Raw genomic sequence first — 17,646 nt, forward strand, 5'->3', positions numbered from 1 at the left:
GTTTTACTGTGATGACTCAGAACACGATGCCTTCTGGGCCACCGAGCACAACTCCCCTTCACTGCACCACTGCAGGTACATTGACTGTCGCTTTTTAATGCCACTCGTACGGAGTTAGGGAGCGTGGCTTGCGCTGCCCAACCCATCCTGCTGGCTCATTCAGACGGTTCGATTCGGTTACGCAATTCAGTTCGCCAGGCGACTTCCCAAGTTCAATGGCATTCTCGAGACTTTGGTGGCAGTCCAAGACGCCTCCGTCTTGTGCGAGGAGATTGCGGTCCTGTTGGCGAAGGATGCAATCGAGCTGGTCCCTCCAGCCGAGATGAGGAAGGTGGTTTACTTCAGATCTTTGAGTCTTGAATAGGGCCCTTCACAAGCTCCCGTTCAAGATGTTGATGCAGAACCATATTATCAAAAGCGTTCAAGCCCAGGATTGGTTTGCAGCAATCGACCTGAAGGATGCGTACTTTCATGCCTCGATCCTTCCTCGTCACTGACCGTTCCTAAGGTTTGCGTTCGAGGGTCGGGCATGGCAGTACATGGTCCTCCCCTTCAGGCTCTCCCTGTCCCCCCCGTGTCTTCGCGAAAGTCACAGAGGGCGCCCTTGCCCCACTTTGGGAAGTGGACATCAGGATCCTCAACTATCTCGACCACTGCCTCATCATGGCCCGGTTGAGAGAGGAGTTGTGCGATCACAGTGTCAGTCCATATCATTATCTCCACATGTCACCTCCCTACGGGTAGGATGTGGTCTCCATAGCGACCTTTTTCCTTAAGGCTTGCTTCCCCATCGTTCTGCCAGACTGAAAAGAACAAATAGTAAAGATTTAAAGCAATCTTTCACTGAAGGTTGAAATCCCTTCGAAAAACTTTTTTGTGGACAGAACAGTAGCATGGCCTTCTCCAGCTGCAATGTACTCACCATTTGGTCCCCTTCAGTATCAAGGTCAGTGAATTTGCGCTGGGGCTTTAGGAAGGTTACAACCTTAGAGTAGCTTTTGTCTTGACACGCTATGGCTTGTCAACATTTGCAGCACCACAGGGTTGTGACTGGGTTCAGGTTAAGGCACTTTCCATAGACCCCATATGTCATCATGACATAAATCGTAGTGACCGACAGATAGAGAACATCTTGGTTACGTAAGTAACCCTCATTCCCTGATAGAGGGAACGGAGACGTTATGTCCCCATGCCACAACCTTGAACCATTCGCTGTTGCCGGGACACGTTCTCGGCTCCTCAGCGTAAAACCTAATGAGTGGATGCACGCTGTCACCTTATTCACCCGTGTGCACGGGGAGTGGCTCAGCATGCAAAATCTCTTAAACTCAGAGATGTTTGGGCTCCCAAGTGAGACCCCATATCGTCACGACATAACATCTCCGTTCCCTCCATCAGGGAACGAGGGTTACATATGTAACCCGAGACGTTATTCCACCAAATATTGATTTCTGAACTTTTCCTAAGAAAAAAACAATTTGTATTGTGTTGTTTAAAAATGAATATGAACTTGTTTTCTTTGCATTATTTTAGGTCTGAAAACACTGCATCTTTTTTTATATTTTGACCAGTTGTCATTTTCTGCAAATAAATGCTTTAAATGACAATGTTTATTTGGAATTTGGGAGAAATGTTGTCAGTAGTTTATAGAATAAAACAAATGTTCATTTTACTCAAACACATAACTATAAATAGAAAAACCAGATAAACTGATAATTTTGGAGAGGTCTCTGGTTTTTCCAGAGACACACACACATACATACATACACACATACATACATACATACGAAGAGTGCTAAAGAGTAATTGTGCATTCGGCTGAGTCATGCAACTTTAATTTCACCTCAGCTCAGAATGCTTTCATGACGCGAGATTAATGTAAACACAGCCCACTGTGAACACCCTTGTAATTTGCTTCAACCTTTTCTAATTTTATGAATGATTATTTTAGGTTCAAGTGTGTGTAAGGATTTGGAAACAAGCAGAGTATGGCTGTTTCTAAAGCATGCAGTGCCATCTGCTGTTCAAAACTAAGCTCAGAATCGACTCAAGAAAGAATCACGATGCATTCGGCTGTCAACGTTAACACATTAACGAATGCAATTAATTAAAAAATCCTTAACGAGTTAAAATAATTTAACGCAATTGAAGCAAAATTACTGAAGCACAATTTATATTCTAATTGTGCTTCTCTGCTTGCAATCAGATCATTGTAAGCTGCTAAACTCCGGGAAAGTTTTCAGTCCAATGATCCAGTAAGCAAATGCATTCAAACAATCCATCCAAAACAATATAAAGGAAACCAGGCTGATTACACCAGAGACTGCAGAGAGATCAGAGACTCGCGTTGCGTTTTCAGTGAATTATTCATTCCAGTGTGTTTCGCGTTTAAACACGAGCTCTGTCATATTCTGTGATTGTCTCTGAAGAGCGCGAGCCCTCACACGTCACACGCGCTGTGTGAAGTACAGACTGAACGGATTGCCAACACATCCCACTGCTGTATGGCCAGATGAGACGCAAACTACGTTTTCTCGACTGGATAACCAGTCTCGCTAGTAAAGTTTTGATGGATGAAGACTGCAATCAAGGTAAAGACAATTGCGGTGGTGTACAGGAGTCGTACACTAAGCACGCTTATTAGTCCGTTATAATAATGCATTATGAGTGCTCGATGCACTGATTGCACATTGGATTTATGCACAAGCACAGATATTTCCATACATTCATGTTGTTTCCACACACATTCACGATAATGTTTAGATTTGTCATGTGTATGTTGCTGCGTTTAGTAATACTGATTGGATCCGTGTACTGTAGAAGATATATGCAGTCAGCAGGCGGTTGGTTTAGTTTTTTTTTGGCATCTCCATGTGGTCCTGTTCGGTATCACAACTGGACTTCTCTAAAATGTAAAAAAGCTGTTTGCTGTTGCACTGTACACATACTATAAAATTCTGATTTTTTTTTTCTTATGTGCTTATATGGGTTATATCATTTGGTCCTTTGGTGTCCTTTTGGAGTTTCTAAGTGTCCTTTTTTCGAAAGACATCTCAATTTATCTTGAAAAAGCTTGCAGAAAATACAGATTTTTTAGAATCACCCTTCAATCTTTTGGTTTAGTTTAGCTTAGTTTAACTTTATTGTCTGTACAGATTTCCTGAACAGAAATTCATCTTTGACACTGGCATAGACTAGAATACATCCTAACAAATCTTTTATATAGGTTCTTTTTGGCCAGCGATATACGCAGCCTGCGCCCTGAAGGAAGGGGCTCAAACCAGGAATGAAGGGGATGAGTTTGGTCTGAATAGACTGCGATCGCCTTTTTTTCCATAAAGTGTAAAAACAGCTCTTGCATTGTACTCTGTTTCTGGCCGATTATCCTATTTGCTTCATTAATTACTCGTGTTAATTTATTTTTCTGTTTCATTGTTAAATTGCCATACCATGATACAATATTATATGTTAAAATACTTTCAATCATCGATCTATAAACAATGGTTAGGACCCTCCTATCGATGCTAAAATTTCTTAGTTTCCTGAGTAGACCTAAACGCTGTCTTGCTTTCTTGTGTATATGGTCCACATTTTCCTGGAATGAGAGCTTGTCATCAATGATTGTACCTAAATATTAAAAATTTGAAACTTGCTCTACCTTTACACCTTTTATAGTAATTTGTTCATATGAGACACCAGCCGTACCGATCCTATTTTTGTTCCCACAGCATAGTTCCTTTGTCTTCTCAATATTCAATTGTAAGTGACTATCATCAAACCACTGAGCAAGACTTTCAATATACTCAAAATAAGTTAAACTATTCATGTCCAATTGGCAAGAAATTAAAACCAAATCATCAGCATATTTGATCTGGGTGAGATCATCCCGGTTACATTGAAGTTCATTAATACAGACAGAAAAAAGCAGAGGTGATAACACGCCTCCTTGTGGTAACCCTGAATTCAGGACTATATAATCAGATGAGATTCCATTGACACAGACTCGTTGGGGTCTATTTCTTAAAAAGCATTCAATCCATAAAATCAACCAGCTGCTTACACCTAAATCTTACAATCTTCCTTTTAACATTTGCAGTTGTACAGTATTAAAGGCTGATGTAAAATCCATGAAAAGAATTCTGACATGAGCATTTGTTTTATGTAGGTGTTTTTGAGCCTTATGTAGGAGGAGCGCGCGCAGATAATTAACACGGCCAGTTCATCATCAGTCCCATAACAACGCGCTGAAACATGGCAACTAAACCCAAAGAATTCACAATGTTTTATTATAATAATGTTCTCATTAGAATTTTATATACACGACATTCCCAATCATAGTTATTAATGTTGTGCACTGCTGTTTGAGCTGCGTGTGCTGAGCTAAAGATGATCACCGGTAAACTGAAGCGCTCTTTTAACTTAACCAAACGCATTCTATATGAGATAAATCAGATATACATCAAATAAACACAATATTACAACGTACAATTGCACAAAAGGCTGCAAACGAACAGCGCGCATCTGAAGTGTCTCTGAAGGAAATAATGCATTATTTATCGGCTTTAAGATATCGGCCAAATTTTCTTATTGGGCCGATAACGATAACAGAAAAAATTTGCATTTATCGGCCGATACCGATATGGTGGCCGATATATCGTGCATCCCTACAACTTTCCCTTTATAATGTATTTGCGCCTCATTTATCTTACGTTTGACCTCTTTATTTAGCTCTTTTACTTTGTGTCTCATTACTTAAAAAAAGCATTTCTCTTCTCATTTAAAGATTGTTTAAGATCTTTGTTAATCCAGGGTTTGTTGTTTGGAAATACTCTTAACGTTTCTAGTTTGGACCACAGTTTCTGCACAAAAGTTAATATAACCAGTAATCATGTCATTCAACAACTCATGATCATTGCAACAATTAAAATTAAAAAACAAGTCCCAATCGGTGCTCTCAAAGCAGTCTCTAAGGTTTGCCACTGAATCTTTAGTCCATGACTGCACCTGCTGGATGACAGGTTTAGTCCTTTTTAACATCTGCCTGTATTTTGGAAGGAGATGGATGACGTTATGGTCTGAACGTCCTAGTGGTGGATGTAACCGTGATACATAAGCACTGTCCATATTACCAAAGCATTTATCTAAGGTTTTGTTCAGTCTCGTCGGACAAGTTATATACTGTTCCAAGTTCGGCAAAACCGCTGATATTTCACAGTTATTAAAATCTTCAAGAAGAAACACTGGATCGTCTGCTGAATTGCGCAACGCCATTTTGTAGCTGGCAGCAATGCCCTCGGCTGCAAGTGAAAAATTTGGCCCAGGCACATAGACCAGAATAACAGTGATTTGTCCGAACTCTCGAGGCAAATAGTGTGGTCTGAATGAAACCGATAATAATTCGTAGTCGGCTGAACAATAGGTTCCACGTACCGTGGTATTGGTTGCCCAGCTGTCGTTGACAAACATACACAGTCCTCCTCCAAAGCTTTTAAATGATATCTGGCTGTCACGGTCCAGTCGAATTAATGAATATCCCTCGAGGTTTATGTCATCAATCTCCTCCGTTAGCCATGTTTCAGTAATGCAAAGCAAGTTCGTTCTCTTGAAGTCTCGATTATATCTCATTAGTGCTGCAAGTTCAGACATCTTGTTTTTAAGTGAGCGGGCATTAGTTAGAGTTATTGTGGGCAAAGGAAAACGGCTGCCTCGTCATTTAAGCCGATTCCGAATTCCCCCTCTAGTACCTCTCTTTCTCCTTTTCCTCTTCCTGTACGTTGTTTGTGGAGAGTAAATCATTTCAAGAGGAACATCACAAGGAGGACTCGGCGGAACTTTCATGTTATACCGAAGACTTAGTAAATCCTCGCGGATGTAAGTCCTTTTACTCATTAGTCCGTTGTTTCTCAAACTTCCCAACTCCACTTCGGCCTCCAGTGCAATAACTCGATCGACGACGCATTTTAGACTCCAAATCCAAACTAAAATAAATGTAAAAATCATATCTCTAAAAATCTAAGAGTAAAATAGCATCAGAAATAAAATATAAGACAAAACAAACAAACTCGAACACGCCAGCATCTGGGTCAGCACTTGTGCATGCGCCCCAATGTTATCTTTGGTTACTTTGCTGGATATAGCAAATTATGACAAAATAAACATTTGAAACAAGATAAAATGGTCTAAGCTTAATTTCATGAAGTGTGCTATTAATCGCGATTAATCACAGAAAAAGAGTGTGATTAATTAGATTAAAAATGTTAATATATTGACAGCCCTAATACACAAACACATATATATACACACTCAAAAATAAACTATTTTGAATAAATAAAATAAATATTAAGAATTTAAAGTAAAATAAAAGAGTAGAAATTTCAAGTTGCAAAGTATTACACAATAAAGTTGATCAAGTTTGGTACAATTTAACCCCAAAAGGGAAATATCACATATGAGAATTACCGTATTACAGAATTACTGAATTGAGCTCTGTGTCAAGTACACTTTGAATTAGTAAGTTGAGCAAACTAACACACTTGAAATTAAATGTACAAAATAATTCACTTTGGGTGTCAAAATATCACTCTGAATGCTCACGGTTCCCAAGCGCGCTGAACCACACTATATGAACTGATAGGTAACACTGTGGGCCCACACACACACACACACACACACACACACACACACAGTTAAAACACGCACACTCCCACAGCCCACCCCGGAGCAGGCCTGAATCGTGGCTTGAGAACGTAGTGGCTGGGAAACGGAAAACTGGCCTCTTCACTCTCCTGAGTGTAAAACAAAAGCAAACAAGGGTCCCTGAACTCCTTTATGAACTGTGAAATGATCGTGAAACACCGTGATAGGCCTCTCGCAGATCCTCGTCCTGCGCTGTCACTGGCGGCCGATGTGGGTCACACTCCAACGCAGCCAGAGGAACCCCAGACCTCACGTGATCTGGGGCGCTATCTGGTCTCCTTCGAGTCAATTGCACGACGAATTCACGAAGATTTCAGTCTTTTGGTCCTTTCTTAAAAAGTTATTGTTGACGATAACATGACGCACAGTCTGTTTCAGCGCTATTTACGAGCGAATGACGTAACCGCAATAACGGGAAAAAACTGTACTCAGAATTCAAATATGAACAACAGAATTAACTCAACCACTTGTGTAAACACACGCACTATATACACTTCAACGTATTAATACGATCATCTATCGATGGGTTAACTGTATTTTCTGCAATCTGTCAGCTCAATCGCTCCGATCAGCCCTCTCCTCAGCCACTGCACGTCTCTTTCCCCCTCCCCCGTATTAACCACTCACCTTTTCTATTTTCCCGGGAGGGAGGGACTTAACACATACCAACCAATGAAAATAAAGGAAACCTAACTTGCTCGTTAATACCACTTTTTTTTTTACATGTGTATAGCAATCAAACCTGACATAAGATCGCGCTCTTAAAGGGGCATATGCGCATTTAGCTTACATCAATGTAATGATGTATAATTCACTCACATTTTAGCTCTGTATTAGAGCAAAACAAACAGAATTACTAAATGAATAGAAATAAACCCAATACCTGTAGAATTTTGTTCTACTGGATTATATATATATATATATATATATAGTTAATATATTGACAGCCCTAATACACACACACACACACACACACACACATATATATACACACACACACACACACACATATATATATATACACACACACACACACACACTCCAATGAGCCACCTCAACAGTCAACAGCGTTTCTGTCACATGATACAGTGTCACTTTCAGGACTATTTGGTGAATAGAAACTTCGAACCAACAGCATTTATTTGAAAATAAAATAAAATACAATCTTTTGTAACATTATAAATATCTTGATGGTCACTTTTGGCAAATTTAATGCATTCTTGTCAAATAAAAGTATCAATTGAACAAATTAATTAAAAAAAATGAATAGTGACCCCAAAGTTTTTAATGGTAGTCAGTGTACATTGATCTTCTTTTTAATCACAGTTGTAAGCATGAAAGCGAGCAAACTGAACAAACCACAATACTGCAGACCTACAACATACTCACTATAGTGATGAAAGAACATTAAAATTAAAAAACAACAGAGTTGGGGCCACCTTATTTTAAAAATATGGCACTATATGTTAAACATTTTTTGATGCTTCAGAGCATCTTTCATAACAAACTACAGTGGGGCAAAAAAGTATTTAGTCAGCCACCAATTGTGCAAGTTCTCCCACTTAAAAGATGAGAGAGGCCTGTAATTTTCATCATAGGTATACCTCAACTATGAGAGACAAAATGAGAAAAAAAAATCCAGAAAATCACATTGTAGGATTTTTAAAGAATTAATTGGTAAATTCCTCGGTAAAATAAGTATTTGGTCACCTACAAACAAGCAAGATTTCTGGCTCTCACAGACCTATAACTTCTTCTTTAAGAGGCTCCTCTGCCCTCCACTCGTTACCTGTATTAATGGCATCTGTTTGAACTCATTATCAGTATTTAACAAAGAAAAAAAAACTCCTTTACCCTTAATATTTAAAACAATGTGATAAATTTACACAATATGTATTTCAGGGTTATTATAGTTACTTAAACTTCTGTTATTTGAAATAAATTTGAACTTAAAATAAAATATATGAAAACATTTTATTTCAGCAAAATGTTTCTCAATTTCATTTAGTTTAACTTGATGTAATACAATAACTAAATCTAAAATAAAATACAACTTTGAACAGAAATATAAAAATATGTGTAGATTCTGTTCAAGAGGGTTTGATTTTGTATTATAATTTTTTATGTAGATTGATTCCCTCAAATAAGGTTTCATACATTTTCCTCATGTTGGTTTTGTGTTGGCCTTTGACTCTCTGAAGGATATAATCCACTGTTTGGCACAAATATTGGTGCTGTACTGACTTATTCACACCATTTTTCGCAGCTCTGCAGAAAAAGTGAGATGAAAAGGCCAAGAACTCCTACTGTGAAAAGCAGTTAATATATATAAAAAAATTTTTTTAAAACATTCACGATGTTTCCATCACATTATTTATTTAAAATAACCCTACATTTAAACAAGAGTGCAGTTTTACATGCTTCTTGTAGATGTGTGTAGCTGGTATTGTGATTATTGCACACACTGAACTACAGTTTCCAGACATTGCAAATTGAGTTCCTCAATGTTCTGTTCTAGGGCCGATATTGTTTTCTACATACTGTAGATCAATGATGCACTGCAGACATCTGAGGGACATTTCAAGGATCACTATAAATATGATGCTCAGATATAATTTACAGAGTAATAAATAATTTGGAGTCGAGTGGATTACTTGTGGATTATTGTTTTGTTTTTATCAGCTGTTTGGACTTTCATTCTGATGGCACCATTCAACTGCAGAGGATCCATTGGTGAGCGAGTGATGTGAAGATATATTTCTCTAAATCTGTTCCCATGAAGAAACAATCTCATCTACAGTACATCTTGGATGGCCTGAGGGTGAGTAAATTTTCAGCAAAATTTAATTTTAGACTATTCCTTGAACTATGTGACATTCATTAGGCAATGAATAGCACTAATACTTTTGGAATAAGCAGGTCAGATTGCATAAAGAGTGAAAATTAAAACCAAATCAAATTTGTGTGCAGTGTGAACAAAGCCCAAAGAACAAAGCTCCTAATGACAATTTCTGAAAATATCTGACTCAAGCTGATATTCCTCCTTGTCTTCATTCATTTAACGAGCCTTCACTGCATGATGTATATCACTCCTGAGGTGAAGACCACAGTCTCACCAATGATCTACGCCGGATCTAAAGAAGAGTTTTTTATAAGGAAAGGGTGGTTTGTATATTGTATTTGTTTAGATATTGTGATATGTATTATTACCTTTGATGGCCTGTCAGGGAGAGTCAATATCTGTGGTTTTGTAGCTTTCGTTGCTTTCTGGTTTCTTATTTTTCCATAAAAAAAATACTTTATTGTGAAAGCCTATTTCTGGTGCATGCAGAGAGTTAAGAATAGCTGGATTTGAGTTTAAAAAAGGCCTCAGAGCGAATAAAATGAATATCTGAACACCCTTTGGAAATGAAAAAAAAAACTTGTAATGAATATAGAAGCATTGACAATTCATTATAACCTTTTTGTGCGTGTTTGTGCAATGTGCATTAACCCACCTGTGTTGCGTTTAAGAGACAGAAAACCACACTGAGAATCAATTGGAGATTTTCTTCTTGAGAGATTAGCAAAATGTAGCCCGTGACCCAAGACAAGCCGAGCATCACTGCCAGAGAAAAACTACTCAACATCTTCTTCTTCAGAGGAGTTTTACGTGATCTAAACAGCAACAGTGTGTTATTGGTGAAATATATTCTCATAAATCTGGTGGATTACTGATATTTTCTGGTCCCAAAGTAAACACACCTGTTTAAGTTAGGGTTGGTCCTGCAGATTTTGTAAGAGAAGTGCAGCAGTACTGCTGTGCTTGAGATCAGCATGATCAGTAAAGGGAGCACGAATCCCCAAAGCATGGGTTTCTTTATACTGAACTTTTGTTTGTGGTCCAGTGAAGCCAGCCAGCAACTGCAGAAAAGGAAAAAATTACAACTGAACCAAAATGTCTGAAATCAATGTAATAATATTAAATAAAGTGAATTAAAAATAAATTAGTAAAGTTGATCTTTAAAGTTAAAAATATCTGTTACTTACAACTCTTCTTGTCGATAACCTAAAGGCTCCTCCACACGGTAGGTGGAACCCAATGAGATACCAACAATAAGAGCAGGCAAACCTAAACAGGAAAAGCTTTATAGACACTGATGGCATTGCATATTGGAGACATTATTTCATGGTTAAGGTTTAGTCATATGTTTGTTGTGCAATTAATACATACACAGGATGTATGGCAGTGGGAGAACGAACTAAGCAATATTTTGCGATATTCCTTAAAATGTTGGTTAATAACAATATAGAAGTGATTACAGAAGAAGACCATATAGAAGACTATTTTAATTTAGTTTGAGCACGAGGAGTGATTTCTAAATTGGTTGGTTTATCACACTGGTAGGAAAATGCCACAAGATTCAATTTCACACAATCAGACGGTAATAACACAGAGTTTCATGAACATTCAGGAAACAAATATTGCTGCATTTCACCATAGACATCACTGAAAGTAAAAATAACTTGCAGTTCTGTAAATGGGCCAGATGTTGAATTAGTAACTGCTTTGACATAATTCAATTCATTCAATGAAGACTCATAGCTCTTCGGCTGGTGAGGTTTTTTCGAACAATCCTTTGAAAGAACCGGCTCATAAGAGTCATTTGCCCATGAATCGGACCACACTTGCACTGTATGGGACCACACACAACACTGGCATAACAGCAATACAAATGTGAATATTTATACCATTTAATACCATATATTATTTTAACCCATACTGTAGCCTATTTGAACACCTTTACTAAGAAGTTAGTCATAAATTAAATAGCACATTAGTGTTTTGTGCACGTTCAATATCTCCTACCCCATCCAACAGCCATGGCGACCTGTGGAAACCATGAAGGTGTTCCAGACACTGAGTTTTTGAAGAGCAGGAACACATTAATGCCGTACAGAGTGTTCCAAGTGAACGTAGCCAACAGGAAGTACTGAAGCAGAGCTGTAAACGCCGTACAGGGTCCCTGATCTGAGTACTTGTGGTGATCAGACTCAGGAACTATATTCTCGCCAGACACCTCTGCTACATTCACATGTTGGACGGGGTTGTTTATGCCAAAGATGAAGAGAAGGTAGAAAATCGTCATGCTCAAGCAGATGTTCACCACTAGCAGAGTAGGGCTGCCTCCTCTTGACTTCCTATGGCATGTGTATGAATATGAAAAAAACTGCTTCACCACAGCAAAAAGCTGTACGCGTAACAGTGTAAACTTTTACCTGGTTATGATTTGGTACAATGCTGTGACAGACAGTCCCACCACAGACAGAGCACAGCCGGTGATGCTGATCCAATGCAAGGCTTCAGAATATTGATAGTTGATATCAAATGCCTGCAGAAAATGACACCTGCATTAGATTCTAGTGGAAATGACTTCACAGCATCATAGACTCTACTGATCCATTTAACTCAAATATAAATGGTATTTACATCTTGATGTAAATACATCTTACCATCAGAATAGCAAAGTTAGCATTTTTTTGTTTTTTACAGCTGCAAACTGCATGTCCCAAGGAATTCTCAGTTTTGGTGCAACCGTCAGTGATCCAGTCCTGTTTATCGTAACTCCAAAACACGCAGGCAAAGTCATTGAGGGACATTGTCGAATCGGCCTGAAAGTTCAACAATGTATTCATTTTTCAACACCATACTTGTACGGACCTGTGTCGATGTATTTGATAATGAGGAACATCACAGTATAGTTCTATACACTCTTAAAGGGGTCATGGAATGCAGTTTAAAAAAATTTATAATATTTCTCAAGGTTCGTTTAAAAAGTTAGTTTTGCTTCACCAAAAAAGGTTCAATATTTGTAAAAATGATCATTTTCCATTCTCACGGGAAGAAAAAAAAACATGAAAGAAATGTGAACTAGACTGCTGTGATTGGCTAACTCAGGGGTCCTCATGTAGCCCGTGATGTCACAGGCGGGTGCCCGGAAGTATAAGAGGGCACCTACCGAACAAATCATCAACTTTTGTTGTCTTCAGGAATCATTTGTTTGACAGTGCGTGTGAAGGCGTTATGGAGAAGCCAAGGCAAGTGAGCATTTTAGAAAGTGTGTTCCTCCATGTCCGAGGTTTCTGACACCCGAGGACACACTCGATCTCTGCATTATGTGTCTTGGTGAGGAGCACGCGTGTTCGGTGCTTGAGGGCTCTGAATACGCTCGTTGTGAGAATTTCCAATGAGAAAGCTCAGTTTGCTTTTGTCCCTCTTCTCGAGGGATGAGCGACAAGCGTCTGCATCTCGTGGTTTGGGTGCCACTGTAGCAGAGGCACGGCGAAGGCTCAGATCGCGGGGTTCGCAGGTTGAGCTTGCAGAAAAGTTTGAGAAGGGTATGAACCTTTTGAAAGTTTCCACTGCAGGCTCGAGCACACGGCGGGAGCCAGATGCTCTTTCTCTTGGGTTACTGGATTCAGCGGATAGCGCTATATTGCGTTCATCTAGTGAGAGTCAAGGTGTGGATGTGGTTGACGATGGCGATGATAGTGTGAACACTGAATCCTGCAAACCTAATTCCAGCCCCGCATATGGGGAAATGCTGGGAGTAATGGTGCCACCACTAAGAGGCTTGATTTAGTCTGTTCACGTGAAAGGCAGATGCGGAGCATTCTCTCCCAGAGTTAGTCGTCTTCTGGTGGAGTTAGTCATCTGCTGGTGGAGCCTTGCACACAATGACTGTATTACAATCTTACTGTAACGAGAGGGGCGGGGCCGAGAGCCGTGGGAACAGAGCGAGGCCGGTGGAGTAATTGCGAATGCGCGACACCTGCGCCACTCACCGGTCTCGAGTCTCACGGAGGAGCTCCGGAAGGATACAAAGGAGGAGTGACGACAGGGAAAGACGAGAGAGGACCAGGCCTGGATTTTATTTTGTGTGTTGGTTTCGTTTGTGCGCGGCAGTCGTCCGCGAGGGGCTGTCGCGCTATTTGGAGTGTATTTTATTATTAAAGTTTCTTTTGAGTGTTCGCCGGTTCCCGCCTCCTTCTTCCCGACTTATGAACTTTGTTACACTTACCAAGCTGACTTACTCAGAGACCTAGATGAGGGCAAGCGTTTGTCCCCTGAGGCAGTTGAGGAACTGCGCTGCACCACAGACTTTGCTCTTCGTACCACTAAGCAATATTGGCTTTAGAGGGGCATGTGTGATTAAATCCCGCGGATATATCGGGAGAGAGGTGAAAGCCTTTCTTCCTGATACTCCACTGATGCCTTCCGGGCATTTCGGCTCCATCACTGAGGCACTGGTGGAGAAGTTCAGGGAGGCGAAGGCATGGTCCACTGCCTTACAGGAAGTTAATTCCCTGCCAACCCAAGTTTTCCTTTAAAACCTCTGAGGGGACTGGTCCATCTTGATCTGAGGATCATAGACAGGATCAGAAGACTAGCATGGTCACTCGTGCCCCTCCTTTCTCTAGGAGTTGAATGCAGAGGCAGGTGAGCGCAAAGAGACACTGCTTACATTGGGCTTGAGGCACTTTGGCTCATTCTAACATAGCCTTCTGAGGATAGCTGTGTTCTTAGCTTGGTTAATGGGATGTCCCACCTGATTAGCTTGGTTCCCCATTTTTCCGAGTTATCAGTGCACCTGAGTTCCCTAGAAGGGGAACGTCTCGGGTTACACATGTAACCATGGTTCCCCGAGAGGGAACGAGACTCTGCGTCCCCTTGCCATGCCTAGGGCTTGCCTATTTTCACATCTCCTTCAGAAAACCAAGTTGGTGACGTGTTCGGCAAGTGCCCACTTATACTTACGGGTGCCCGATTGTGACATCACAGGCTACGTGGGCCAATGGGATTGGAGTTGTTTCACACGTGCTTCAAACACCAGTCCTGCTGGCGGCAGTACCCAAAGTGTCTGCTAGAGGACGAGGCGTCTTGACGACATGTGTAACCCGAGACGTTCTCTCTCTCTCTCTCTCTGGGTGTGTGTGTGTTTGTCAATGAAAGCATTGCATTAACAGTGGTGATTAAACTGAATGGTTTAACTGCTGTTCAGTAGAGTCACACCATAAATCTATTATTCAAAGTCTAATTTAAACATTAAAATAAAGAAACTTTTAGGATTTTTGAAGCAATGCATTTCTAATGCCACTTCAGCAATGCATTTCTAAGGCTCAGATCTTTAGGAAGGCTATGCAAAGTTTTTGGAGTTTCTTTCCATCCACTGACAGAACAACATCTGATTTTGAGAGTCTTACTCAACATCTTTATCTAACAGCACATCGCTGTTATGATTAATGAACAAACATGAGCTGTTATGAACATGGATACTTGATTACATACGGCGATGATGCATGTTAAGAGGTGTCAAATCTGGGCATTTCAGAAGGGTAGAAAATAAATATTAATATTTTAAACTGGGGAGCTAGTTTTGAGTTGTGAAACTTGCAGTATTGTAACCTTGTATATATGTAAATATCAAGAATATTTTGATTCTCCATTTCATGACCCCTTTAAAATTAAAAGTTCTTTATTGGCATTGATGGTTCCATGAAGAATTTTTTACATCAGTGGAACCTTTCCATTCCACAAAAGTTTATTTATAGTGGAAAAAGGTGGTTCTTTAAGAACTGTTCACTGAAAGGTTCTTTGGGAAATCAAAAAGGGTTCCTGAAATGTAACCTTTATTTTAAAGAATGTAGAAAATGGCTTCCTACCAGCAGTATGGCCTGAAAATTTAAGTGAAATGGGATGGTATTGCATACTTTCTAATTTAATTACAACCATGCTGAAAAGCAAGAAGTGTGATGTTGGATTAGCTGCTCACCGATGGTGTGACTGCAAACTGAACCTGATCAATTCCAGAATTTTCTTGAAGATTAGCAGATATCACTCTTCTCTTGGTATCCAGAGAAGGTTGAAAGCTTTTTGACTGGAAGAACTGATCATTATCATAGAGGACAAACCCAATATCTTTATCAAAATCTAAAGAAAAAGTGAGATAGTTACTATTAAAATATCACTCTCAACAGATCATTTCATGTGGAAGAATTACAAAATACAAGAAAAGGAAAAGTAAATTTGTAGAGTAGAGTCTGAATCCAGCTTTACCTTCACTGAATGTGACATTCATTTGAAGGTCAACTATATGTTTGGAAAACTCAGCCTCTGTTATATGCAGTATAATTCTGTCAGGTAAAAAGGTATCATTCAGCCCTGGAAATATTAAGATAAGTATGTCTTTTAGAAGCACGCTAATATGCTAAAAGGATATTTATAACAGCTTTACTCCTACAGTATATACAGTACACTATCGATCAAAAGTTTGGAACAATTACAAAGTAATCTCTTATGCTCACCAAGTCTGCATTATTTGATCATAAATACAGTAAAACAGTAATATTGTGAAACGTTATAACAATTTAAAATTCTAATATATATTTTAAATTGTAATTTATTCCTGTGATGAAAAGGCTGAATTTTCAGCATTGTTACACCAGTATTCAGTGTCACATGATCCTTCAGAAATCATTCTAATATGTTGATTTGCTCCTCAAGAAACATTTCTCATTATTATCAACTCTGAAATGGTTTTGCCGCTTATTATTTTTGTACAAACTTCAAACACTTGCCTTTAAAAGAGGTTAATTGCACTTGTCGGATTGGCGTTTGTCCCTTCAGCGACTGCACTGCCATTTTCGGTTGCACCAACAATGGATTTGGATCCTCACGCAGAGAGAGTTTCTGTAGAGTCTGTGTTAGTCTGAACAAACACAATCTGAAGTCAGACAAAAATAGAGTGCTTATGAATTTTGCATATACCATTAGATGGTACTGTCAGTGACAAATCAGCAAGTGTGAATCAAAAACTACAACAAACGACTCGTTTGGACTACAACTCATATTTTCAGGAATTTGTGATATCGCAAATATCGACGAATGGGATGAGACCTGGTTGAGCTGCACTAGAGAAGGCAACGACTATTATCACTATGTCGGAGACACGCTAGCTTTCCCAAGGCAGACGAACTTAGAGTGGTTACTATCATCTGGGTTTAAATTACGCTCAAATTTATTTGATTTTGACCCAATATTTACACTGAAGCTCACAGGTGGCTATGGTAAGGGGCATGACATTTCCCGACCAGGCGCCGAGTGCTGCCAATCACAGCACACACTGGCCCAGCTAACCAATCACAGCACACACTGACCCAGCTAACCAATCACAGCACATATCGTATTTCAGAAGGCGGGCTTTCATTTGATACAGGAACTATTCGAGCCATTCATGCCAGACTGGGGAGAGAGGTGTTGTAATAATGTAAAATATCATGAGATTGGCAGAAACTGTGTGTTATGTCCCCTTTAAAGACCTTAAAATGCATGAACCCCGATAATCGCTGCTTGCAGCTATATTATTATATTTTAAAATGCCTGTAATCAGATTACAGTTACTTTTCTATAGATTACAAAAAGAAAATGGGAAAAATTATTAAAATTATGATATCTTTACATGTTGTATCTTTAAAATAATGAAGTAACTTTAAATGTTAATATCTGCTTAAGGCTTATTAAGTACCGTAGTTTGTGGAGTTTGTTGGTCAGAAAGCAGGATGTTGGTTATTTGAGCTGCATTTGTGATGTTGTGGGGTGTTAGCCGTTCTGGTATGGATGTGAGGATCTGGGTGCTGGAGGCTAAGTTCCGTTTTTGTTCAGGAGTAGCTGCCCAAAAACCTTTATTTAAAAAAAAAAAAAAAAAAAAGTCAGTTATGAAAAAATCAGGCTGAATGACTATATATTACAATCATTAGGCATAGATTACATACCCATGCATTAATGGCATCCAGGGTCAAACTACAATTGAGAATGTTCGGAGGATCAAATAAGTGAGTAGTTATATTACAGAGGGCTGATGCCTGGTGCATGCCAGCTGAAAAAAATTATTAAAAAAATTATTTATATAT

General features: G+C 39.3%; 1 protein-coding gene across 1 annotated transcript; it reads right to left on the reverse strand.

The window, feature by feature from the left end:
• Positions 1-734: 734 nt before the first annotated feature.
• Positions 735-12,044, reverse strand: LOC107571637 (adhesion G-protein coupled receptor G7-like). Its single transcript, XM_016257971.1, has 6 exons — positions 11,956-12,044; positions 11,546-11,877; positions 10,726-10,807; positions 10,441-10,599; positions 10,194-10,353; positions 735-803 (listed from the first exon to the last, which is right to left on the reverse strand). Exons 2-6 carry the CDS (start codon positions 11,823-11,825, stop codon positions 735-737), a joined length of 750 nt encoding a protein of 249 aa, XP_016113457.1. The 5' UTR covers positions 11,826-11,877; positions 11,956-12,044.
• Positions 12,045-17,646: the final 5,602 nt, after the last annotated feature.

The sequence above is a fragment of the Sinocyclocheilus grahami genome, unplaced genomic scaffold, assembly GCF_001515645.1.
Source record: "Sinocyclocheilus grahami isolate Dianchi unplaced genomic scaffold, SAMN03320097.WGS_v1.1 scaffold1624.1, whole genome shotgun sequence".
NCBI lineage: Eukaryota > Metazoa > Chordata > Actinopteri > Cypriniformes > Cyprinidae > Sinocyclocheilus > Sinocyclocheilus grahami.

Excerpts from the sequence above, each read along its gene's own strand:
- LOC107571637 (XM_016257971.1), bottom strand. The coding sequence starts at position 11,825 with ATGACGATTTTCTACCTTCTCTTCATCTTTGGCATAAACAACCCCGTC. Across the intron at positions 10,808-11,545 it reads CGCCATGGCTGTTGGATGGG|GTTTGCCTGCTCTTATTGTT; the intron begins GTAGGAGATATT and ends TTTCCTGTTTAG. Across the intron at positions 10,354-10,440 it reads ACCAACCCTAACTTAAACAG|ATCACGTAAAACTCCTCTGA; the intron begins GTGTGTTTACTT and ends GTTGCTGTTTAG.